The sequence below is a fragment of the Rhynchophorus ferrugineus genome, unplaced genomic scaffold, assembly GCF_030347505.1.
Source record: "Rhynchophorus ferrugineus isolate W39M unplaced genomic scaffold, kcgeb_rfMv2 rfM2, whole genome shotgun sequence".
In the NCBI taxonomy this organism is placed as follows: Eukaryota; Metazoa; Arthropoda; class Insecta; order Coleoptera; family Curculionidae; genus Rhynchophorus; species Rhynchophorus ferrugineus.
The window spans coordinates 670,470-696,963 of record NW_027472581.1 but is presented as its reverse complement, the minus strand read 5'-3'; the positions used below and the strand labels follow the sequence as shown (position 1 = coordinate 696,963).

The window sequence follows — 26,494 nt, the reverse complement described above, 5'->3', positions numbered from 1 at the left end:
CTATATAGGTGACATTCTGTATCAATTTACTATAATTTATCAAAAGTACGTACTATTTCGACATTAACAAAACTACAATTGACATTGTCATATAATGAAGTGCGTGTTCCATCAAATCCACACGGCATAGAAAATTCACTGCATCCCAAAAGAGTGACTGGTTGATATGAGATTTAGAAAAATGGTATTGAGATCGTAAAATAAAACATACATCATAACTAGTGCTTGGTGTACGCTAGGGGTACTTTTTTACGGTAATTTACATAAATTATTTACTTAAATATTTGGGGTACACATTTAATTGTTTAATAATTTATAAAGATAAAAATTTGTTTACACTTTTATCACATATGAATACCTAAAATGTGTGAATAAATTATTTAAATATACATTATTGAACAACTTTTGTGGTAAGTTTTTCCTCCTGGACAATCATTTCTTCTCTTAATCCTCCGACACTTCGGTCTTCCGTCACATATTTCATAAGGAACTGATTTATTAGACCTGAGAGTTCTTTTCCCGGATCGTTTAAATGTACATGGTGGGTACCATGTACGTAATGATATTCACAATGTGGACTGACTCGTTTTAACACGTCCAATACATCGTAGACATTCTGTTTCGCTTCGTAGTATTTAGCCGCAAGTGCTTTCGCTATGAAAACAGGAAAATTGACATTTTGAGCATAATCCAATATTTCCTCCTGCGATAGAAATCCGAGTTTATCAGCTTTTAGCCGAGGGTCTCTGGTGAAATAGTATTTACCAGGATGGAGTTTGGATGGGGCAATATTTCTTTCCAGTATGTATTTGGCATATTCTACATTAATTGATCCTTGATTCGGTAGATGGACTTTCATTTCCATTTCTGCAATTGTGTAACTAGGTGGCTCATGGGGATTGTTTGCAAACTTGCTATTCTTCAAAAACTCATCCAGTACTTTCGTTAAACGATTCTTCATCAAGGGTGGAATCAACGGTTTTACTCCATCAATACATACTACAAAGTCAATTTCATTGGGATATAACATAGCATAAGTGAATGATGTTATGCCTCCCATGGAATGACCCATTAAGCTGATTTTTGGCCAATTCAAATACTGTTTTACATACTTAACAAGGCAAAAATTATGTAGAGAATGATACATGATACCAGGCGGTAATCTTGATGAATACCCATGTCCAGGTAAATCTAATGCTAAATATCCTACATTGTTGTTCAGTAGTGGAATTAAACGATCAAAAGAACCACAATTATCCTGAAAAAAAATGAGAGTAAATAGTTATATTATTAACTATTAAATAAATGGTTAAAATGATAACACAGTCCTTACCTGCCATCCATGAAATGTTAGTATAGGTCTAACATCAGTTGGACCCCACCATTTTCCGCGAACTTCTCCCCAGGGAACAGGGATCCTGACTTCTTTAAAATTTGCTTGATTTGAAATCGTTCGTAATGATTGTTTTTGACAGTGCAACTTCAAAAATGACTTTAAGAGGCTCATTTCAATGATGCAAAAATTGATATTTTTCCAACAATCGTTTATTTTTAATACCGAGGTTATATTTTCGTCCGTTGAAAACTAGTTAGCATTATGTTCACGATTGATTTCTTACCGGTTACGATATATATACTCTCCCATCTTCCTTAAGGTGAACTTTGAACGTAGTCTAATTGTTATATATCAAATGCTTAATTTTTGGTTTATTTGATTGAGAAATTATTTAATAAGCTTATTATTTATGTTTTCATATTCACAAGTCACATTGTATATATGTTACATTTGTTACTTTCCAATTTAAAAACATATTTTATAATATAACCAAACAAAATGTTCGTTAATGTCAAAATCACCTGTTATCTGTAGTTAAATGAACTATTGTCATTTTGGTTTACTATTTTGATTTTACTATGGGTAAAAATATAACAATGACAATAATGTTACATTTTCAGGGTTAAAAGTTTATTTCTTTAACAAAATAAAAATATTTTCACGTGTTCTGTGTACTAAGGTTTATGACAATCTCATAAATGTCAAAATCAGCTGTTTTGACCAGCTAGGTGAAATATTAAGATGTAGGTTCTAATTTTCAATTTTATTAAAAATAACATTTCACTAGATTTTTGTATAGGAAGCCTATAATATTCATGGTATAACTCATTATACAGTATTCGAAGATTGGGAGTAAGATAACTTATGTAGTTGATATTAATTTAATTTTTATGTATTTTACAAAATATATATTTAATATATAACGACTAAAATAGTGGAAGCTTATTACATATTAAAGCTAACATTTAACAAGTGTCTATTTATATTAGTGACATATTCAACAAATTATGTTAACTAAGCATATAACAACGATAATAATATGAATTACAAACGAATATTGTATAGAATAATCTGGTATAGAAGTGACTTAGCCCCAGGGTTGCAATGGGACGACCTTCTGTCCAAACCAAGGACCGGCGGCAGACGCATGAGAGCTTCCCGATTGGTCATCAGAAGAGGAAGAAGACGACGCGGCAGCCGCAACAGCTGCCGAAGCTGCGGTCAACGAACCCTGTTTGGCTGCCGCGACTTGTCTTAAGGCCGAATTTCCGGACGATTGAATGGCGGAAATTTTCTTTGCTACGTCATCTAAGTGCGTAAATTGTAATTTTAAAATCCCGTTTAAATAAATTAGAATAGAAGACGTACCGGTTTTTTGAATCTCGTGAGCGGCAGCGGCGGCACTTTTTTGAATGATTGCAGCTGCGTGAGCTTCTTTAGCGGCGGCGACACGTTGAGCTTCAGATACTTCCGCTTTAGCTTGAGCAAGCCGTTGTTGAGCCCTTATGAGCGCGGTCGCTGCTGCTTTGGCTTCTTGTTGTTGTACGGCTGCAGCTGCTTCAGTTTTCTGAATAATATTTTTTTTATTTGAATTGATGTATACGAGGGTCGTTTAACAAGTCATTATAGGATAGAAGAGATGGCGTTAGTAAGAATCAAAGTGATTTGAATTTAGCAAACATTTTGGTGTAGTAGGGGTATTTTTTATTGATTATTGAAGTTTTATGGGTCATGTGTTTTTTTTTTGGTGAATAAACAGTACCTCTGAAAAATCTTAAGGTTAGCTGGTCATCAATGTGACAATTAATTGTTAATGATATTTAGGTGGCGTACGAATTTGTTGAATAACAATATTGCAGAATTATAATTGCTTATAGCAGTGTAAAATGTGGCATATAAAGATTATGATTAGAAATTGTTGGAAATTTTTGGAAAGCATAAATAAAGAATAAAAGGATTAAAAGATAAAACAAGATAAAGCTTATAAGACACGGAAATGTGTTGAAAAACCATCAAGTTTGTACGTAAAATAGAAAGTGCAGAGTCACGAAGTCATGCTCTATATTCATAAAAACCAAATGAGAAAGGTGTATAAGGTGTTGCTGCTTCAATAAACAGCTAAGATATGTGAAAGATGCATTATTGCAATAAGATGAGATCTTTTGCGCGTCTATCTACCGTACCGCCGTATTTATTAAATTTAGCGCTATTTGATTAAGGTAAAAAATAATAGGAAATGTTGGTTTTAAGGATTTTAAAAATTCACGTAACCTCATATTTAAAAGGAGTTTATAAGATGTTTGTTTGAAAGTTTTACGTTGATCAAAAAGTAATTTCGGTTTTTCTTAGTAGGTCTCTTACAGTATAGTACAGCACAGAATATTCTAGGTATAAAAGTAAAATAATTGGCTTACTCAATTAAAAGTTGTTGCGTTTTCAAAATGGAAATTTGAGAAGGTTATTTTCGTGATGGTTTCTTTTTTTTTCTTCTAAAGTGGGAAAATATTTTGTGGTGTGATGATGAGTACTTGACCGGTGAATGGATGGATGCTAGCGCAAGAATTGGTTTGCTGGTTATCGGTTTCCGTGAATTTAAATGCTAAAAATGAGTTTCGCCATGATCAGTCCTTAAAAAAGTCGATGAAAATTTTAAAACTGTTGAAATAGAGCAATGTATTTCATCTGACTACATAGCTACATACTAAACATCGATCTTTTAAGATTTATCTTTTAAGTAAAATAACAACAACAAAAATAGTAGATAGAATGAAACGAACTCAAGTAATGGAACTAATTCGGTTAGTTGCAGAAGAAGCTACCCCAACATCAAGAGAGAAATCAAAATATGAGGTAAATTGCCTCCTTGAAATTAGGGAAATGAAGGAATTAGGGAGCATGGCACAGAACCAGAAAAGCTGTAAATGCTTACAAAACAATATTTAATAGAATTAGTAATCAAACAAAACAAAAGTTTAACGAATATAAACAGAGTGTCTTCGAAAAATATGTAAGTAAATTAAGCCCCAGTGTAGACAAAGATTACTCGCTATGGAAAGCTAGTCGGGGATATAAAAGACCAATTATTATAGTACCCCCTATTAAAAATGGTCAAACTGAATGGGTACGATGCAACGATGAAAAAAGTGGAATTATATATAGCTAAGGCATTCCAACCCAATTACACAGAATCTAAAATACATACAAATCCTGTTTATCAGCTCGATGTAGCTGTAAATCTGATTTCGCCAGTGGAATTTGCCGCAAAAGTTGACAACAATCTCAATCCTAAAAAGGCTCCTGGAATCGATGATATTTCACCTGGATTATTGAAAAAACCACCATGAAAAGCAATCATCATGTTGACATATATGTTCGATGCCTATTTGATACTGAAGCGTGTTCCGCGATGTCTTATGGTTGTTCGAATAATTATGCTTAACAAACCTGACAAACCGGCAGAACAAGTCAGGCCTATTTAGCTGCTAGTTACGATATCAAAATTATTAATTATTTAAATTATTTGAGGAACTGCTGTTAAAACGTATTAAACTATTTATGGAAATATCAGATTTTCAGTTAGGATTTCGAAATCACCACTCAAGAATCGGCCAAGTGCATAGAGTTGTTGACAGGGTTGCTGAAAAGACATTTGAAGGAAAGAAATACTACCCTGCGATATTCGTGGACGTTTCAAGCTTTTGACCGAGTGTGGCATTTGAGGTTAATTTGCAAAATGAACAAATTGTTATCGCAGAATTACTTTCGACTGCAGGAATTATATTGTTTCGAAAGAAAATTTAGAGTCTCACATGAAGGGGAATTCTCAACACTTAAATTTGTTTCGGCTGGAGTTCCACAGGGCAGTATCTTGGAACCACTACTGTATCTGCTCTACATTGGTGAAATCCTAAAAATGAAAGAAACAGTACTTCGAACATTTGCCTACGACACAGTTATGATGGCAAAAGATATATCTCTGCCTAGTGTTGTAGAGACTGGAGAATACAGCTTAATAGATCCAAATCTGTTCATGTTAATTTTGCGTTACAGTGAAATGATAAAAACGTAATTATTTCACTGGACGGATGACCGTTTCCCCAACAGGTTAGAAAAAAGGAAGCAACTGTACTGGTTAGTAGGAAGATACTCTCAATTTGGCCTAAAGTCAGAGAGATTGGTTTATCAGTCAATCATAAAGCCAATTTGGACCTATACGGTGCAATTATGGGATTACACTAACATATCAATCCAACTAGTAATCCAACGCTCCCAAAATAAAGTTCTACCAATGCTGCATTCGCCTTGCTGGTGTATTAATGCAAGTACAACAAGACAGCAATAATAAATTAATTTGTAACTTAAGATTGTTATAAGATGTAATTAATAAATTATTATTAAATTTATTATTACGTTAGCCTGCACATAGCCTTAGTGACTTCGTAAACATTTAGAGGTTGAGCAGTTTTGATGCATCTAGGGTATATATAGCCCGGACCTTGCACCGTTAGACTATCATTCGTTCAGATCAGAAGGTCCACAGTGACGGAATTATGTTTTTTTTAAATTTGATTATTTACGCAACCCATTAGTAAAATGTCATACTTGAAGTGCCAGAGCGGCATCCGACTGTTTCTGAGTAGCTAAATGTTGTTGGTTGAGCACGTCTTCTTTGGCTTCCTGGACTCTACGTTGGGCGGCCATTACGTTGGCCGAGGCTTCCTTGGCGGCCTGGATAGCTGATGCGATATCCGCTGATGATACTGCAGGACCATATGATTTCTAATGATAAAACGTGTTAACAAGCAACTTGCAAGTATGCTAGATCTGTTGGTACTTACAGCTACACTGTAAGAAAGAGATGGCGGGCTGGAGAAACTGCTCGCCGCAGATCCCAGTCCGGTGTGACTATATCCATCGAAAGAGTATCCGTAGCTGTGGTCGAAAATACCTCTTTTTGCCACTTTCGCCGCGGCCAAAGAACCATTTACCAGAAGAAAAATCACAACAGCCTAAAAAAGAGAAAAATAGAATGTGAAATAATTCAGAACGATTTTTTATAGATGGCGCTGCTGGGTACGAGTTTATAAAATGTCAGGTTCCATACCATAAAACTCCTTTAAAAGAATCAACATTATTTAATTTCAACATATAATGATACAATTTCAGCATATCTATGTAGAGTGTCATCTAGTGGTTTCTATTGAAAGTATGTACTTTTTCGAGATTAGCAAAACCACAATTGACACTGACATATAACGAAGTGCATAGACAATTCACCGAATCGTCAAAGAGTGACTGGTTGATGGGTGTTTTAAAAAAGTGGTATTGAGATTGTAAAATAAAACATACATCATAACTAGTGCTTGCCGTTTGTTTGTTGAGGTTAAGTAATAGATTGATGTCAATTTAATCTATAGGAAAACAAATGATGTTCTTAACGAAAACGTCCATCAAGTTATTCGCGAAACAATATCAAAAACAATTGATAGCCGTGACAGTCACAACTTGTCATTGACTCCAAGTGGTATTTGTTGAATAGTTGAATGTTGAAAGTGTTTAAGGTTAGAGGTTATATTTTGAAACCAAATGCTAAGAAAAATAGAGAAAGCTTTCTATAAGTGAAGGTCTTACCCCAGAGAAGAACATCTTGCAAATGTTGGTTGTTTGGTGGATGCAAAGTACACTGAATTCTGATTCAAAGAGCGCTATCTTTTATAGTTAAAACCGAGAAAAATGCCTCGGTATAAATTAAATACGTATTACAGTTATTAAGACAGGACTCATAATTTTCTTTCTTCCGTATTAAGTAGCGTAAATTAAAGAGGCCCTGTTTTGATATCACGATCCTTATTACTTTCTTCCAGCCGTAGACAATCACTAAAAATACGTATTATCTCGAATAATTTCTCCGATAAAAATGCACATTGTTTAGTCAGTTATTTGATGATAGTTTTCTTGAAAATATTTTTGTGTCACATTTTGATGGAAAGGAAAATATATCAAATAAGAGCGGAAATACTTTAATATATTTCGATAATATCTACATCTAGTATATGAAATAGTATTGCATTAATCTTGTCATAATGCCGTACATGTATTTTTTAATTGATTAAAAATTGCTCAAAATATGATTATTGACGTAAATGATATTTGACGTCATCCTGATGTCTAGATTTATCAATTACTTGACATGCCTAAATATATAATTTTTCAAAATAACAGTGAACTCACGTCATCACGATGTCGAGTGTATGGGTTATCACAATTTGTAAATTAGTTTTAAAATCAGACAGTCTTTTCCTTCACATTGTATGTCTTTTCCTTCACATTGTATTCTACTTAAAAAGAGATACAATGCTGTCTGATACGTTCGAACATGTAACCGAATCTGCCTACAAATTCGCCTGGTTCTCAAATGTCTACAAAATTCTACAAAATATTAATGATAATAATTACAGATTATAAACCAGCATATGTTGTTTTGGCGTTTGGCTTGTCTTGATAAATTTCAAATCGTTTATTTTACTTATGTCAAAGTTAAAATGAACTAAAACTAAGGGTTGATTTGGCAACATTGTTGATGTCATCAAAATTTATAATGCGATGTTGCCGTGTCAAATTTAAGTCAATCATTTGATTCTGACAACAAAATACTAGTGTAAATTAAATAATTTTACACACATTATAGTACATCTATACATATTTATTGAAGGACTTAAACTACAGTTAATTAAACAGACACAACAGTTTGTAGATTACAGTTGTTTTATTATATTTACATTAACATATGACCACTGTATGGATCAGTATCAACACTAATAGAATTTTACAGATCAATTTGGTTACATGTTCGGACGCATCACACTTTATTATTATGTCTCTTTTTAATTAGAGTAATGATAATTAGTAAAATGAGATAGAAAAATGCTTTGAGTTTAAAAGGGATTTTACGTTTCTATAAATCGAATTTGATAATACGTTCGACGGTGTTAATGATGTGCATTGGCTGTTTTATTGGAAGGACTGTATAAAAAATGTTGTTTGTGTCTTCATTGCCTAGGAAACCTACCTAACATGAAACGAGAACTTTGCTCTTGGACTAAGATAAGGTGACAGAATTGGTTGCTTATCCTCTTAATATCCATTCTAATGGCAGGAAGATTCCCTTTACTAAATTGTACGATCCACTTAGATTCCACCTGTTCGACATTAATTGTAACGTTTAATGTGACTTATCACGAGGAAAGAATCTTGGCAGGGGCTGAACCTCATAGAAAGAGCCCATTTGATTTTTCAGCAGGCGTTATCCGCTATTGCGACCGTCTTCCGTAAAATTGCTCTACGTTTCGGAATGCGTACTTTCAGATATGCCATTTGCGGCTGAAGTACTGCCCCGTAGTTCCGAGAAAATTGACAGGGTATCCGTTAGATGTTATTATACCTTAGGATAGGTTAGTGGTTGGATGTTTATTATTAATTTTTAAACTAACTCTCATTTAAAACTGAATAAACAATTAGGCGAATCATTAATATATGGTTTATTCAAAGTTATTTTGTACATAGAGTTGGGCTTTGACATACAACAAAATTCTAATCTAAATAAAATACTTGAACAAAAATGTTATCAAATATAACTTAGTTATAACCTCTTATCAAGAATTTTGCATACATCTGACAACCTGACGACTTTGACAGGCTCATTCGTTTACGTGTTCGAACTAATCAGACATCATTGTGTCTCTTTTTAATTAGAATAAAATTAGAAGGAAATTTTGCCTGATTCTAAAACGAATTTACAAATTGCGGCAGGCATTACATTAAACATCTTGATGACGTATGTACAACAAAACAACTAGACTATATGTATAGTCTATCCAAAGTAGTAGTGTACTCATATAATCTAAAGTGATGACTTCAAAAGGTCGCAATGTTGCCGCATCAACTTTGATTTTGACATAAAATAAAACTGTAATCTAAATAAAATAATGAAACAAAAATAATGTTATCAAATATAACTTATTTTAACATTATAATACCTCTAAGGCATATATTATCGAAGTACTTAAACTACAGCATGTACTATCTGAAGTTAGCTTAAGTATTGTATTGTTTTATAGCTAAGGTTATTATTCTTAATTTAAGAATTAATTATTTATAGTTTTTGTTGTTGTATCGTTTCTATTTTGATAATGAATAGTAGACAGTAATGAGTAAAGGATTTTAAAGTGCAGAAAGATAATTGAGAGAAAAATCATCGTTTGCCAGTGCTACAGGTTCCTATTTTGGTAAAAATATTAGTACATCCAAATTTGAGTATAATCGATCAAGAATTTATAAGAGTACATCGAAGCTTGAGAGGATTTTAAACTCATTGTTTGGTTGGCATAGAACTGACACAAAAAGGAAGGGAATACGTAACGCATATTTTTATAGAAATATAATATTAGTTTGCTATTGTATTATTTTTATTTTGATAAATAAATGACTATATCCACATTTGCTATCTTACGTATTGTTTTATATTCTCTTTTTCTCTATAAAACAATAATTTTCACGATGTTAAATGTAATATAATGTTAGAATAAGTTATAATTGATAACATCAGTTTTTATTTTATTATATTGTTGAAATTAGAATGTTATTATATGTCAAAGGCAAAACAAATAAAAACATAAAGTTGATGCGGCAACATTGCAACGTTCTGACGTCATAAATTTAGATGACGTAACTGTTTTATTTAACTGACTATAGAAAAGTACGAATGGTTTGTCGAGTGGTCTTTACTTGGCTTTGTAGATCACTAGAACTAATCTATTTTATTTCTTTGGGTGATATGAACATAGTTTTCAACGTTATTTTTCGATAACAATGTGGCAAGGATAACATGATGCTATTACGTGTGTTATTGCATCGATATGAGAATTGATAGACACCTTAAAACTGCTTAAAAGTCTAATTTTAAAATAATTATTCAATTTAAAGATATATGAGATCAAAATCATCATACTTTAGTTTAGTTTGAGTTTATCTTAATTTGATAATTTATTTCGTTAAACAAATTAACTTATTTATATTGTTATTTTTACACTTATTGCTTTTCTCTTTTTCTCTTTCTTTTAAAGGGACCGCTCTTCCACGTTTAAGGCGTGAGCTATGATTTATTGGTAAGATACCTTTTATATTGTCAGGCCTCCTACTGTTACTTCTAAAGATTTTAATTGTTAATTGTATTTGTAACATTCTCTTTTACTCTCTCTATATAAAACCACATAAATATATTTAGTAAATATATTAAGTAGTTTCGTTAGTGGTTTGTGCATTTACTTAGGGAACCTGAGATGAATTTGAAATTAATCTCATTAACATTTTCACAGAAAAATATTAATAACCCTTACAATTATTTCTAATACAACGATACACTGTGTCTCTAGAGTAATTTAATTTTCATCATGTCTAAGCAGGATGATGGCGCTACTAGAATTAAATCCATGCGTGTATAAATTTGACAGCTGTTGGATCATTAGTTTGTGAATTATAGAATTTTTAGTGAACCAACTTTTGTTATTGTAAAAAAAAATGATAAAAAGGTATTTCGCGTGTTGATAAAATATTGCTTATTAAAGGGAAAAAATACAGTTGCAGCAAAAACTTGGCTTGATGCCGAGTTTCCGGATACTGCCCCAAGAAAATCAACCAACAAGGATTGGTATGCTAAGTATAGACGTGGTGAAATGAGCACCAAAGACGGTGGACGCAGTGGACGCCCAAAAGAGGTTGTTACCGATGAAAACATTTAAAAATTCCACAAAATTATTTTGAATGACCGTAAAAGTTCTGTGCAAAGTGGGTGCCGCGAGAGGTCACTTTTAACCAAAAATAAGGATGAGTTGATGATTCGAAGAAGTGTTTGAAGATGTGAAGATGTGTTTGATGAAGTTGTCGATATATGGCAATGGATGAAACATGGCTCCATCATTTCACTCCGAAGTCCAATCGACAGGCATCCGAGTGGACTGCACACGATGAACCCGCTCCAAAGCGTGGGAAAACGCAACAGTCGGCTGGCAATGTTATGGCGTCTGTATTTTGGTATACGCGTGGAATCGTTTTCATTGACTACCGTGAAAAAGGAAGGACCATCAATAGTGACTATTACATAACGTCATTGGACCATTTGAAGGACGAAATATCCGAAAAACGACCGCATTTCAAGAAAAAGGAAGTGCTGCTTCACCAAATGAATGCACCTTGTCACAAGTCAGTGAAAACGATGGCAAAAATCCATGAATTGGGCTTCGAATTGCTTCCTCATCCACCGTATTCTCCAGATCTGGCCCCCAGCGACTATTTTCTGTTTTCAGATCTCAAAAGAATGCTCGCTAGGAAGAAATTTTCGTCGAGTCAAAGAGATGATCGACGAATCTGAGGCCTATTTTGAAGCAAAGGACAAATCTTACTACAAAAATGGTATCGAAAAGTTGGAGGGTCGCTATAATCAGTGTATCACCCTTGAAGGGAATCATGATCACCCTTGGAGGGAATAAAAAAACTAATTTTGCCAAAAAAATGTGTTATACTATGGTAGGCCGGAAACTTTTCAATTGACCTGTTATAAGTGAGAAAATCCTCCTCTTGTGGATAGGAAGGGTAAATGATTTTTCATAGTTTCGAGACAGATTTTCGTATGTTTCTTTCACAAATGTTTATACCTTTTGATAAACCAAAACACTTTTATGCAACAGTTAGGAAATAAATACAAATTAGTTATTGTATTTGAAAACGGTAATCTTCTTTGGCTTAGATTTGTTATCGTGTTTTCTACGAAGTATTTACATCGTCGTTTTTATTCGATATTTAATTTTTGATTAAATAATATGCTTCTTTGGATTTTTTTCAATCACTCTATAAGAGAAAGAATTGCAGTCGGAATTTTTTAACACCTTCGGAGAGATTGAATCGATCTTTTAATTTGTTTTCACTCACACCGCAAAAAATTCGTTTGCGTTAAACCGTTCCTATTATTCACGGTTTTTTAGAGTTACCTTTATATAAAAGAAAGCAGATATTGAACCGCCGCCAATAGATTGTCGGGCGTCATATAGATTTCATCATGACAAACCTCGTAAGTAGCGGAAACTGTGTGAAAACTGTGTTGTGATTTTGTTAATTGTCGGTAGTATAAACCGTTTTACTACTTCCGCTATTTGTTTATCTTTTTATACATTTATAATTAAGTAATTTTTAATTAACAAAAAATTAATACTGTTAAAAAAATTTATACGTCAAATTTGGAATTTATATTGTCAAATTTATGACATTGATATTGTCAAACTATGACATTTGTTTTCTCATATTTTCTTATTATAAATACAATCTTGGATATTTGAAATTTGAATAGAGATGTTTTTAATTTAAAAAGTAAATATTATTTAGAGTAATCCAAAATTATAAAAAGAGTGTTATTGTTTTTAACATCCATTGTAAATTCAAGTTGTCGCAAATACGTATCATTAATTAAGAATAAATATTTTAGTAATCCATTTTTGAAAGATTTATTTTATTTATGAAATAATGATAACATATATGATTTTTAAGCAAAATATAATTCAAGTTTACCTAAAATATTACTTTATTTACTTTTTTAAAATTGTTTATTCATTTTTAATTAATCTTAATTAAATCTTTATATATTCTTTATGGAAATTTATACTATATATTTATAAATATTTACTATTTCTCTCTCTTTCTCTCACTATATATATATATATATATATATATATATATATATATATATATATATATATAAATGTGTTAATATTATCAATATTTAGATATAAATTTGTATTGGTAATCAAACAAATTATATGTAATTAGATGAATTTTGAAAATTGATGAGATATTAATAGTATTTTAAACGCATAAGTGTTTATCATTTTAGGTAATATTGAAAGCTTGATTGCCTCATAAATATTTTAAAAAAGTCACACATTTATTTAAAATATTATATTATTCATATTTTTAATTATGTTTTAAAATAGTCTCATTGATTATATAATATTCTCTTGTTGACATATATCGATATAAGTTTATCTACAATATAATAAAACTTTTTGTTGATATATTTTAAATATTGATCGATAAAAATTGTTAATATTTTAATAAATATAATAACTAATTTTATACAATTTTGTAAGAAAACACTTGTTGGTTAATACTACAAATAGATAGATCCATGTACTGTCAATTAAAAAAATTGTTTTATATTAAATATTTTAAAATTAATACAGATAATTTAAATTAATAATTTATTTTTTAAACTTATAAAACAAATAATTCGATGGATAAAAAATATTTGGCATAGCAAAAACAAACAGATTAATACAAATATCTGTTTTTTTCATTATTTTTGCATTCTATTTACTTTACATTTCAACATTGAATTTTCTTGCACATTTCATAATTTTATTTCAAATGTAATTGATTACTTTAAACAGTTACGATTGTGGAGATATTATGACATGGTTTTGTCAAGTATGGTTGGCAGCACACAAATGTCTCATATTTACTTAGTATTTGTATCATAGCTATTAGCAAATATTTTGATATTATTTCTTAACAATATCTATCACCGATTTTATGTCTGTAGAATTATCACAACATGAAATTTGTAAAAATAAATGTTGACTATTTGTAGTTATACATGATCCTGATCTGATAAATTCCCTTTTAACTTCTTTGACACCGAAAAGGAATTAAGGAAACTTTGAAAAAAAAACCTCCTAAAATGTTTAAATATAAGAATATGTGAAAAATACGGTAAAATGTATAGAATCGTTTGTTCGATGTAGTTGTAAAGTATATGAGAAAAAACATTAAAAATTTAATTTAATTATAATAGTTAGCGAACTTAAGTAATTTTGGTATTGTTTTAATAATTATGTTATTAATCTTACACTTATATCTACTAAAACTAAAGTTGACAAATGACAAACCATTTAAAATTGACCGTGTCGAGTTATTTAGACCGCAATACTTCAAACCACAACTACTACAACCTAAAAACTTTTCTCGAAAATGTATGACGAGAGATCTGATATAATCAATGAATTTTTTTATTTCTGTTGAAACTTTCGTTTTCACATTAAAGTAAAAAGGTTATTTAGTATATTATATATAGAGCATGTTTTGACTTTCTTTGTAAATTAAATGCTTTTTAAAATATTGTTCGTTGGTTTCTTTATGGTTCTAACAGTTTTTGAATTTTATGTCTGATAAATAATACGATTTTTAACAACCTAACCTAATTATTAAATTCGATAGTTTCGACATATCTCTATATAAAATAATAGTTTTTCATTTAGTACTATTGAATTCTTCAGTATATACATGGAATGCTTACAATTACGTTTTAGACATTTTTAGGTTTTTTTTGTTTAATTTGAAGAATTCTGAATTATGAAGCCTATAGAGATCATGAGCCTATACGAGATCCATGATATTTCAATTCTTGATTTTTCTTTCAACGATTTTAAAATGACAGTCTCAATTTTGATTCCCAATTACAAAGAACGGATTGGAGGATAAAACAGTTCAAACACAATGAATTGCAAAATTTATTGAACGAACCAAACTAGCCGAAACTCCAGGGAATTCTCTGACAGATAAGCAGTTGATTGAATTTATATTCGATGGGAAAATCCAAAATAAGAGAAAATGGGCACCACATGAATTAATTGAAAATACCATTTCGAATATTTTAAACATCGATCCTCGATCTCGATTTATCATTGATCTCCACCCAAAAAAGAAGAGTTTTCTGTAGCGTATAGTGATTGTTGATTAGAAGTCTACTACGATAAACTCTACGGCAAAAATGTATGGGTTAATTCAGGACAATCAAACATATTGACCATAAAATCTTTCTGTACGTATGGCGGAAAGTAGTGCATTACGAGCTGGTAAAATCGAATGAAACTGTTACTACAGATGCCTACCAACGTCAATTCAACCAATTGAACGACATATAGTAAAGTGTTCTTCTTGCATGACAAGGTTCGGTCGCACGTTGCAAGAGTTGTGACGGATACACTGTTGCAGCTTGACTAGAAAGCACTGCCACACCCAGCGTAATCATCAGATATATTACTTTCTGCTTTTGATTGCTCAAGAAGTACGGAAATCGATCCATGATTGGATCCAACAGCGATCCGTCATTGCATGGTTTCGTCATGTTATCAGAAATATGGGAAACAGTTATAGAATATGGTGGAAAATATTTCTCAATAAATACCTTTTTTATAGTGAAAAAATCATCAGAATACATGCAAGCCTCTACTAATATCATATGAAATTTGATTAATTTTAATTTAGTGAAGGGGGAACTAAACAAAGATACATCGCAGTGCTAATGGTGATGTTCATGACATAATTTTCAAAATTTTTCGTATGATCATTAACTCTTTTATTATATAAAGATATACGATAACGATAGTTTTTAACAAACTAGTAGATGTGAAAATAAATGTAGATATTTTATAAGCACTTTATTAAACATTATTAAACATATTCATTGAATCTAACATATCTATTTTTTTCAGCAACTAAAAATATTATGTGCATCTCTTTTTCTAATACAAATATCAGCTGTTGAAAAATATGCACCAAAGCAGAACACGAACGAGAACCCTCTGTCGTTTTACATGGCACCATTGGAATCACCAACGCCTTCATCTTCTGTACAATCCCAGAATATAGAAAAACCTCCTCCGAATTTCTTACAGCGTTCTTCTCAACAAGTAAGTTACTGTACGCTAGCATGTAATTAGCACATAATTTCACATGTAAATTAATACATTATTAGATACTGAATGATGACTGACCACTTTAAATTTAATTCACAGTCGGTATTTATTCTTCTTTTCAGGGATATCACTCAGATAGCCAAAAACAAACTGCTAATTCATATCCAATCTTCAATTTAAAACAACCTTTGCTAGCCAGTGGTGCTGTTCAACCGATATCGACGTATGCCGCTGCGGTACCCACCAAATCGTTCTTCCCTCAGTATCTTCCTCAGCCTGCATTGCATGTATTGCCGGGATCATTTCAAAAAGCGGTGAGTTACATTGACAAAAGAAGACCAGTATATCATAAAAATAGTTTCTAAACACTTTCGAAGTCCTTTGACACAAATGCCTTGAATTACAGTCCCTATAGTTTGTAAAAGAATATCGTTTTGTATCACTTCGTTAGAAACATAATACGGGACATCAAGAATGGACGCACATGTTATTTCAAACCTGTTACTTGATCGCTCCATCAGACTTGCTAAGCATTGATTTCTACTACTAGCAATATCTTGTTCGTTCTCTAATGATAACTTGAATTTGTACCCGATGAGCCAATACACCTGGTATATTTTAAGTTCAAGTTGTTAGGGTATATGCGAATGTATTTAACATTCTTTGCCTGGGGGAGTTGACAAGCAATTACATTTACTGGTAGACATGCTACGCAGAGTAAAGGCTACATGGGTAGATTTTGTTTGATTTATTCGATTGATATGTTTTCATCCAGAGTTGTTTAATATTGAGGTGTGTTTGAAGGTCCTCTAATACTATTAGTGGATCTTCCTTATAGGATATACATACCAATGCAAGATGACTTTTACCACCTTTTAAGGGGGGAAATAGGTGTAGAACAGCGTATTTCGGGTCATTTTTGAAGCCTCTTCCATGTGAACTAAAATTAAAACCAAAAAACGAAAATTAATATTCTCAGAATATGAAACTATTACGATTTTTATTACACAAAAATTAGTAAAAATGGAAATATAGAGAAGATTTGTGTAAAATTTCATAACGATTGTTTAAAGATTCTAAGATCTGGAATGTACACAAATTCGAGAGACATACTTTGGAAAAAAATGCGTTTAAAAGTTTAAAAGTAGCAGTAGACGTAAGTTTACAGAAGTAATTAATTAATTTAAACGACTTATTAATTAACATTTTAGCTTGTTGCTGTTCTTTTCTAGCTTTTCGAGATTCTTTACTGTCCGAGTCTACAGAGATTTTTTTTTGTTCTGGCCTAAAAACCAGGCGGTGGAATGCATGACGCATACCTGGTCGCGGAGACTTGCCCTGGAGTGACAAGTTGGACCGGGTTATGTGGGACTGCCTCTGGGCTTACCAATACACTAAACCGAAACCGCCTCACAGTTGACCTCTGTGGATCGCTACTGCTACTGCATTAAATTTGGGGATATGGCACCCGCTGATCGGGCAGCCGTTATTGGGCACGAGGGCTTGGCGATTCTATTGATTCGCGAACCTGAGTTAACACACAACTGGGTACTGTTGTATGGGGGCAAAAGTTATGACTGTAGCGACGGATGAGGTCGTTTCAGCCTGGAAAAGGGGGGAGCTTGGCGGTGACGCGGTTCTAAGCTCCCAGCATGTCGACCAGCTCGCGAACAAGCGCGTTTTCAGAAGAACTTGAGCTGAGTTGTTGTTTGTGGAATGATTGAGATATGAAGTGCTTGATTTCTGGAGTGTCAGTTTCCCTATGAATTTGATTATTTCTGACAAACCATGGAGCGTTTAATATTCTCCTGAGGAGCTTATTTTGGAAAACTTGAAGCCGTTTGATCTGGTTGGGTGTAACAAACTTGAAGTAGACATTAGATCCGTAGAGGAGTACGGACCGAATTAACATCTTATAAAATAAGCATTTGATGGAGATGGCTAGAAGGGCAGATCAGAGCAGATAGCAGGTTTGCTATCCCCGAACCTTTTTGGATTGCTTTCTGGATTTGGGAATGCCAACCGAACCGCCGGTCGAAGTGAAGACCTAGGTACGTGATGTTATCCAGCCATGGAATTATTGCGGTGTCGATCTTAAGTTGCGAGACGCGCAGTGCGTAACGCTTCTTATGGAAAATGACGGCCTGGATTTTCAGGGGGTTAATTTGCAACCTCCAGAATTTGAACCACTTGACCGCATGATCGAGCTGCTTCTATAGACGTTCATGAATTGTAACTTCGAACCTAGCGGCCGTGAAGAAAGCAGTGTCGTCAGCGTAAAACGCGACACTGTCCAGAGAGCTGCGTCGATTTTGTCGGATTATGCGTCGATGGTCAACATCTTGGGCATAATTAATGGCAATACTAAGCTTATGAATGGTAGTATTAAGCTTATTCAGAATAGTTAAAATACTGGAAGTTTCTTCATTAAATAAGCACGCAACGAAATATGCGGATACCTCAACGATTTTTAAAATAGAATGCAAATATTTTGGTGCCAATCGCCAAACTGTTGAATTGAAGGTTTCATATGCATTCTGAGTATGACCGTCTAAATATCTCTCGAGAAAATCACCTCTCCTTAAATCTTCATTTTCTACTTGTTTCTCTTCTTTCTTTTCATCGTTTTCAGAATGCAAATATTTTAGTGCCAATCGCCAAACTGTTGAATTGAAGGTTTCATATGCACTGGGTATGACCGTCTAAACATCTCTCGTTAAATCTTCATTTTCTTCTTTTTTGTGTTTCTCGTCTTTCTTTTTTTCTTCGTCACTTTCACTACAATTATTTGTCGGCAGTCAAAAATTCGTATATCGATTTCCCTGAAATGATTTTTTACTAGATCTAGTACTACGGCTCCATGCTCGTTTTTCAGATACGAAGACATTTTTTGTATAAATGAAAAGCGCCTTCTGAAAGTTAAGTTAGAATTGATTTTAAAATGTAAATGTCCTTGCTGGTTTACTAATACTTCTATACATTTATATCCAAAATCTCTATTGTTAAATGAAACAAAGAATCTTTCCAATACCACCCCGTACTACGTCACGGGCTCCACTCATTAGACCGGAGTACGCTCACTTAAAGGCTTATAACTATTAAACGGTTTGGAATTTTACTTTTAAATTTTAAGAATATATTCTTGAATAGTTGTACTAATGTTGTAATTTTTTGAAGTCTTCAGACATATTTCCCCCCTTAAATGACAATTAACATTATTGAAAGTTAAAATAAGAAAACTATATAAAAAAGCACTGTATATAATCGAATATACTTTGACTGAGAAGTAATATATAAATAATGTTCGTACTTAAAACCAGGTTCTTGTAAATTATCGATTTCGTTCGCTGGGATTGTAACTAATTCTCAAACATCCGTGAAATTATTGGTTTTTACAGCGCTGCTAAATAAAAATATAGTAGTTACTATCACTATGTACACAAAATTAACGAGATAAGATTAGTTTAAGTTTTTATTTAAAATTGCTACATATCGGGTATTGGAAAGTTCTAGTAATGTAAGATTTAACCTTTTAAATTTGATTACTCATAAATCATCATCAATCCTTAACCGGCGTCCATTTCTCAGGAAATACGCCATTAAAATTGCAGAACATTCAATATTTTTTATAACACCAATTGTTACAACCAATATCGCTTCATAGAGTTCTTGAAGATGTTCTCTGTGATTTTAGTTAATGTTCTTCTTGTGTCTGATCATATATTTTTCACCCAAAATATTACCTCAGACCTTAGTGGGCCATAGTTAATTTTTTATTCAATTTTGGCTGACATTGGTTCTGTTTTTCAGTGCATTAGTTGATTTGAAATGATTCACTATCAAATTGGTTTATAATCATTTGTAATATAATACTGGATAGGTCTGTTGTTAAATACTTTCTTGTAAGTGAATTGGTCACTACGTTAAAAACAATGTGGAATGGTTTTTTACATTTTATATTAGATATGCTTACAATATAAATGTAATCTTAATTTACAAATTAATTTATTACTACTGTTCTGTTGTACTTGAATTAATACACAAATAAGGCGAGTACGGATTAATACATCAGTATGTATTTCCCAAATTAAAATAAAACTAAACTACTTAAGTTATAAAGTTAAGATGAACTAGTTTATATACTAAATTATTATTAGTGCGTTTAATGTTTTAGTGCAAGCTCATATTTACACCCCATAGGTCCAAATTGATTTTATGATGAACCAATCCCTTTGATTTTAGGTTAAGTTGAGAGTATCTTACACTCAGTATAATCGATTAACTTTGAGTCAAATCTGCTCTGATTTTTGTCTAACATGATGTTTCCAATTTAACCTACCATAGAGATGTTTGCCGATGGATCTAGCTGATTTTGCTTGATAAATCGGATCCATCAAGTGATATAATTATGTTTTTGTCATTTCTCCGCAATGCAAAATTAACATGGACGGATTTGAAGCTGTTTACCTTTATTTTCCAGAAATTAATTATAGCAATAAATATAATCGGAGTTTCATATAAACTCTTTAACTAACGAATCTGATTAATTCAAATTTTTTATAATTTAATTCCATGAAATAATTCTATAAAAAAACAATGTGTAGGACGAGCTCTTTTATTAGGTGCTTCCATGCATTCTGATGCATTTTCATCATTATCTGCAATTTTTTCACATTTTTATAATGATAAGGTGATACTGTGTTGAAAGAACGATGTCGGTTGGCATTTTCACTTCGCCTTTCGAAGCTGTATACTAACCAGTTCAAGCTTAATCGATTTGAATCAGAAGGCGCTATGTCAGGGGGTTGGGTGTGGAAGAACTTCTCATTTGGGCTGTAACAGTCTATCCTTCACAACTCTTGCACCGCGTGACAGCATTGTCATGAAAGATTATGATTTTGTGTCTATTACCCGCTGTTACTGGTTTTTCTTACAACAATATGTCAATCAGTTTGTTTAATTGATGTTTGCAGATGTCTGCAACAACAATTTCACTTGGTTTTAACAGTTCAATATACATTACATCTTGCTGTTCCCACCATATTCTTAAAATAACACTGTTTTGAAATCTACCTCTAGTACAATCAATCAAGGATGGTGTACAGTTACTCATGAGCAGATAATGTATAAAGTAACAAAGACTAAAATCCGCCTCTTTCCTACTTTTATGTTGTCAATCCTTCTGTATAATTATTAATTTTAATGACATGCTTAAGTTTAAAAAATGATTAAATAATACGTTTGTGTCTTTTGTTTCAGTTGATAACACCAGGTCAAGGAAATTTATTCGCCGACGCATTGCACAACTCTTTAAATTTATTCGATACCCCATTCCCTAGAGTCAAACCGATACAAAGCAATCCGCCAACATTTAATCCCGCTCAGTTATCCCACCCGAACATCAATCCAATATCTGCGTCACACCCAGGAAATGCGAAACTTAATCTACCTCAGAATAATGCGTTGAATCAAGGATTTTTCCAAAACAAACCAATATTTCCTGTGATAAACAATCAACCGATAAAAAGTAATGGTAATTTACAAGCCGGTGTACCCATAATACCACATTATCAGAAACCAATAGCTACGTCGAATGGATATCAATTACCACCAATAACTAATGGGTGAGTTATAAAATATTATATTTAATAGAATATTTACTAATAAGTTTTTACTATCCATTTTTTACAAAATATTTATTAGTGTTCTACTAAACTAAAAATCTTCTAGCCGGCTTGGTTGGCGCAGTCATAAAGGAGACAAGACGGTCCACCTACTGTTGCGATAGTCGCGGGTAGTTTATATTTGTGATTGTCTTTAGGTAAGAGTACAAAATTTTCAGTCACGTCAGTCACCAGGCTGGGTAAGACCGGATGTCTTCTGGGACGATTTCTAAGTTGGCCACTCAATCGGTAGGCTCAATGCCGAGGACCGTGGTTCTGAGCCCACGTTAAACTGTAGGTCCAGTCCAGATAAACTCTCGTTAGTAAAAAGGGGACTTTAGGAAGTACATTTAGCTAACGATATAGTTCTACTTTGACAAATGCAATGAAAAGTTGACAAAACGTAATGACAATGCGATTACAATTATCAATATCTTAGGTCAATTAGTGTAATTGAAAGTTAAAAAATTTAACTCAAAATAAAATTAAACTTGTATCAATAGATACTGATTATGTTGCTCGAGTGTTTCAACTCAATACACCTTTCTTCACCTCTAAATAACTTTAAATAATATTTTTAAAAAAATTGGTCTCTTAGAACTTTAACAATCTGCCCGTGGGCAATAAATATTATTATATGATTTCCGTTATATAATATAACTATCCTGACATGTAGAAGATTGCTTCAGTAAGTGATCTATTCTAACTTATTCTAAAGTCTATCTAACTTATTCTAAAGACTATTAAATCTCTATGTTTCTGTTAATCAGTTCGTATGGTGGTTTACGTTTGTCTGTTTTGTGTTGTGGTTAGTTTACTGTCATCGCGCATATTTAACTGTTTGGCGAGTGCATTAGGACGCACTAATGGTCTTTCAGAGTACTAACACTTCAAATCACACTCGTTATGGATTCTAAATAAACATTGCGCTGAATTAGTTTGTTGGAGACATAGTATGCGGCATTGACGATGACTCGAAACACTTTATTCTGGAACTGAACTAAAGGATAGTTCAATAGGATATGTTCAAAACCATAAGTCCAAATAGGCCTAAGTATTGACTTATACATCAAGAACTTGTTATTTAAGGATAATTTAGATTTACGCTCTATCAGCTAATACATTTGATTAAACGTCGATCAAAATGCATTCCCAGTTATGTTACGTTGTCTGCTTGCGGAAGTTTATAATTATTTATTTTTACTGAGGGACAAGTTCTTCTACTATGGGTGAATGTCACATGAGTAGATTTTGTCTAATCTGTTTTGATACGCCACGTTGATTGACCACAATTCGACTTTGTTAAGATGAAGTGGAAGGTTTCTAGTGGAAGCCGCTGTATCGTCAGCATTTGTTGCAACAGTAGTGTTTCTTGAGGTCGGTTGTCAGCTGAATACAATATATATAACAGTGGACAAAGAACATTGCCGTGCGGAATACCTGAATATATAGTATGGTTATATTGATGTATTTGCTTTGCATTTGTTTTTTTTTCACCTCATCCATGTACCTTTCAGTCTGGATTCTTCCTTTCATACTAATTATTGCATGCTCCAAACATGTACAATATTGTCTGCAACAATGTCATTACCATTCCTTACATTTTCTTATGAAATTTATATGCTTACACATAACATTTTTAACTACTAGGATCACTAATATATACAAATTTAACATACTCTACTGTTAACTAGTTACAATTTACGTTCTTTGTTATCATGTAGTGTTTTGATTTTTTAAATTTATAACATTTTTGTAGATAGACTTGTTTTCGATTTTAGAATAGGATTTAACTTAGACAATCCACTTCTTCATTTGAACCTAATCTCTTTCTTTAGCGCTCATAGCAACGGTTACAGTCAGCAGTCCCCGGGGTTCAGACCTGCTCTATACGGTGGACGGCAAAACAATTCGAAATGCATTAACAAAAGTTGTCTTTCTAAAACTACTGTAAAAGTTTTAAAAACATGAATATTTTTTCACGCGTGTTTTCATTTATTTAACAGGAAATTTAGCGTGCCTGCTGTGATTCACAATATTGAAACGCCACCTGTAGCCGCTAGCCAAGATGAAAGTAATAATAAATCTGAGAACACTGACGAATCGGCAAATAACAACGAAGAAGAAAAGGACGACGGCTCAAATAATGAAGAAGAGGAGGATGATGATGAAGAGGAAGCTGATGAGAACGAAAATACAGATAGTGAAGGTAGGACACACATTTAAAAAAAATGTCTATCTTAGTTACTGTTAATACTTTAGATGAAGATGATGGCAAGCAAAATGAGTCAAGTGATGATGAGTTTTGGCGATACAAGGCTCTTATCGACAGTCAATTCAACGATGAAGAAGATGGTCATCATTACCAACCTTGGTCGTCTCACGGACATGAGGCTGAAGATGACGAGGGTTATGAAGATCATGGTGATGGTGATTACGAAGGCGATGCTAGTGAGAAAAATGTGAAATATCACGAGCACGATTTGAACTCATCTGGATCAGAGAAAAAAGAGAACTTACAATATAAAAAGAGACAGTACACAAAGCCGAAGTTTTACAAAAAGGGTGATAAATACGGAAAAAAGACATCGAAATATAGCAAAAATACTCAACCTGTCCTGGATTCAGTCGGAGCCAATTCGAATATCCCCGTAATACATAAACAGAAAGTGTACAAAGAAAGATGGTTTGTCTCAGAAGACTCTCATGATAGTACAGAACCAAAATCATAAAATAATTTGTTTTTAATAATGAATATGTTTTTCTTTCTTTCCCTTCTTGATTCCTCTTATTTGCTTTTTTAAATTTCCTCTTATTTGTTATCGTTTACATCCTGTTATATTAAGAATGTAGCCATAGTGTATAGATGTATATATTTTTTGATAAACTTTTGTACTATAACTGGTTTTTATTTCAATGATCAATTAAATAATGTTTTAAATGAAAAACTATTGGGGTTGAACTATAAGTTGAATAGCTATTCAATTATTTTAAGTTCAACTAAAATAATAAATATATCTAATGGATGAATGCATGGACCATATGACTCCAACGACAAATATCTTGTGCTTATATTGATATAAGTTCGTGAACGTTTTCGTAATAATGTTTTTCAATTAAGTTTCCGAAAACGTTGAACTAAAATTATTAATATAATGTGTAGTTCAATAATAATCATCAAAGAAGGGTAAATCTTTAAGACCAGTAGTAACAAGTTCATAACCTAAATCCAATGAATAGATTTTAAATTACATATAAAAGTTCTGGAAATATTTGAGGAGTTCATTTGAATTATTAGAAAAGAACAGTGATGCAATGGTTTTATAAATATTAATTATAATTTCATAATTATAATTCTTAATTACTAATAGGGACATCGTAATAAACATGATAATGACAGCTACATTAAAGAAATTTTATATGACCGTATATATTCTATAATAGATATTTCATAGTCTTGACAAAAACAATGGAAAATTATACTGTAAACTTGACAAACTATTAAATATAATTGCAAAAAACAAATTATTTTTGAAGATGTTTTCTATTATGTTAGAAGTTAATAAATAAATAAGCATTATTTTAGTTTATTAATCATTTAAACTTGAAGGTGAATCAGAAGTTATCAGAAATAAATTGAGGTGGGTCCAGAGAACGAAACTGGGTAAAATCAATATCTCTCTCATCTCCAGGTTTCTATGGTGATGCAGGACTGGATCTTCTCCAATTAAACGCGAATTATTACTAAAATCAAACATTTTTCTGATATACTATACAATTATTGAATAATGAAGAATCATATGATTCATATGAACTATATAAGAATAGTTAAAATATTATAATAATATATATTATAACATATAATTGATATAATTTATTAAAATATGCTGAAGTAACAACATTATATCCTATTGTATCCTTACTTTCGATATTTTCTGAAAAATTATTGAAATGAGCTATACTTGTCTTATTAGAGAGAAAAATTGATGTAATAGAGTTAATGATGATGACTATTTCTCTGAAGAAAAACCCAGGCAAACTGTTTTGGATAACTGTCAAGAGAAATTCCTGCAAATATATCAGATCATTGTCAATATTATGATGATAAATTCTAAGTACTAGTTGGCGTAAATCCAGCTTAAACGCCTTAAAAACTTGTGGACAAGCTAGAAGATGCTGAATCACTAATTGGAAAATATTTGTTTGCTTTAAAAACATAGAAAAGGAAGGAAAATCTCTGCTACATATTTCACATTTATATTCAATGCCTGTTTGGGACTGAAGTATGTCTCGGAATGTTCTAAGGGTGCTCGAATAATTATTCTTAAAAAACCTGACAAACCGGCAGAATAGTTGCATCTTACAGGCTTATTTTTCGCTACTATTTGCGATATCAACATTATTTGAAAATCTGCAGTATTTCTGGACATCTCACAAGCTTTTGACCGGGTATAGCATTTGGGACTTATTTACAAAATGAGCAAATTGCTACCGTGAAATTACTATCGACTACTGGAATCATATATCTATTTTCGAAAGAAAATATAAAGTTTCGCATGAAGAATCATCTCAACTCTTAAACTTATTTCGGCTAGCGTTCTCCAGTAGTATCTTGGGATCACTCCTGTATCTGCTCTACACTGCTGATTTCCCAACAAGAAAATAAACACTACTTGGAATATTTGCCGACGATA

At 32.3% G+C, this 26,494-nt stretch overlaps 3 protein-coding genes across 5 annotated transcripts; 1 reads left to right on the top strand and 2 right to left on the bottom strand.

Moving 5' to 3' along the window:
* The first annotated feature begins 119 nt into the window (after positions 1 to 119).
* LOC143190898 (uncharacterized) lies at positions 120 to 24,661 on the top strand. 2 transcript variants are annotated; one of them, XM_076395488.1, is made up of 6 exons: positions 120 to 254; positions 15,934 to 16,131; positions 16,260 to 16,451; positions 21,397 to 21,761; positions 23,807 to 24,009; positions 24,069 to 24,661. In XM_076395488.1, the coding sequence occupies exons 2-6, from the start codon at positions 16,036 to 16,038 to the stop codon at positions 24,530 to 24,532; spliced, it is 1,320 nt and encodes a 439-aa protein (XP_076251603.1). In that variant the 5' UTR covers positions 120 to 254; positions 15,934 to 16,035; the 3' UTR covers positions 24,533 to 24,661. The 2 variants fall into 2 exon arrangements, with proteins under 2 accessions (XP_076251603.1, XP_076251602.1); XM_076395487.1 differs by having other exon boundaries at positions 24,063 to 24,661.
* LOC143190900 (putative serine hydrolase) lies at positions 282 to 1,816 on the bottom strand. The gene is made up of 2 exons (XM_076395491.1): positions 1,334 to 1,816; positions 282 to 1,258 (listed from the first exon to the last, which is right to left on the bottom strand). Exons 1-2 carry the CDS (start codon positions 1,505 to 1,507, stop codon positions 392 to 394), a joined length of 1,041 nt encoding a protein of 346 aa, XP_076251606.1. The 5' UTR covers positions 1,508 to 1,816; the 3' UTR covers positions 282 to 391.
* LOC143190906 (uncharacterized) lies at positions 2,283 to 14,376 on the bottom strand. 2 transcript variants are annotated; one of them, XM_076395512.1, is made up of 5 exons: positions 14,329 to 14,376; positions 6,175 to 6,345; positions 5,939 to 6,115; positions 2,705 to 2,903; positions 2,283 to 2,644 (listed from the first exon to the last, which is right to left on the bottom strand). In XM_076395512.1, the coding sequence occupies exons 1-5, from the start codon at positions 14,329 to 14,331 to the stop codon at positions 2,424 to 2,426; spliced, it is 771 nt and encodes a 256-aa protein (XP_076251627.1). In that variant the 5' UTR covers positions 14,332 to 14,376; the 3' UTR covers positions 2,283 to 2,423. The 2 variants fall into 2 exon arrangements, with proteins under 2 accessions (XP_076251627.1, XP_076251626.1); XM_076395511.1 differs by lacking the exon at positions 14,329 to 14,376 and adding an exon at positions 6,968 to 7,106.
* Positions 24,662 to 26,494: the final 1,833 nt, after the last annotated feature.

What these genes read in the sequence shown, in the direction of transcription:
- LOC143190906 (XM_076395511.1), bottom strand. An exon ending in CTCTTTCTTACAGTGTAGCT is followed by an intron (nt 6,116 to 6,174) that starts GTAAGTACCAAC and finishes TTTTATCATTAG; the next exon opens with AAATCATATGGTCCTGCAGT. An exon ending in ATGCCGCTCTGGCACTTCAA is followed by an intron (nt 2,904 to 5,938) that starts GTATGACATTTT and finishes AATATTATTCAG; the next exon opens with AAAACTGAAGCAGCTGCAGC.
- LOC143190900 (XM_076395491.1), bottom strand. Translation starts at nt 1,507, where the DNA reads ATGAGCCTCTTAAAGTCATTTTTGAAGTTGCACTGTCAAAAACAATCA. An exon ending in TAACATTTCATGGATGGCAG is followed by an intron (nt 1,259 to 1,333) that starts GTAAGGACTGTG and finishes ATTTTTTTTCAG; the next exon opens with GATAATTGTGGTTCTTTTGA.
- LOC143190898 (XM_076395487.1), top strand. Translation starts at nt 16,036, where the DNA reads ATGGCACCATTGGAATCACCAACGCCTTCATCTTCTGTACAATCCCAG. An exon ending in TACAGCGTTCTTCTCAACAA is followed by an intron (nt 16,132 to 16,259) that starts GTAAGTTACTGT and finishes TCTTCTTTTCAG; the next exon opens with GGATATCACTCAGATAGCCA. An exon ending in TTACCACCAATAACTAATGG is followed by an intron (nt 21,762 to 23,806) that starts GTGAGTTATAAA and finishes TTTATTTAACAG; the next exon opens with GAAATTTAGCGTGCCTGCTG.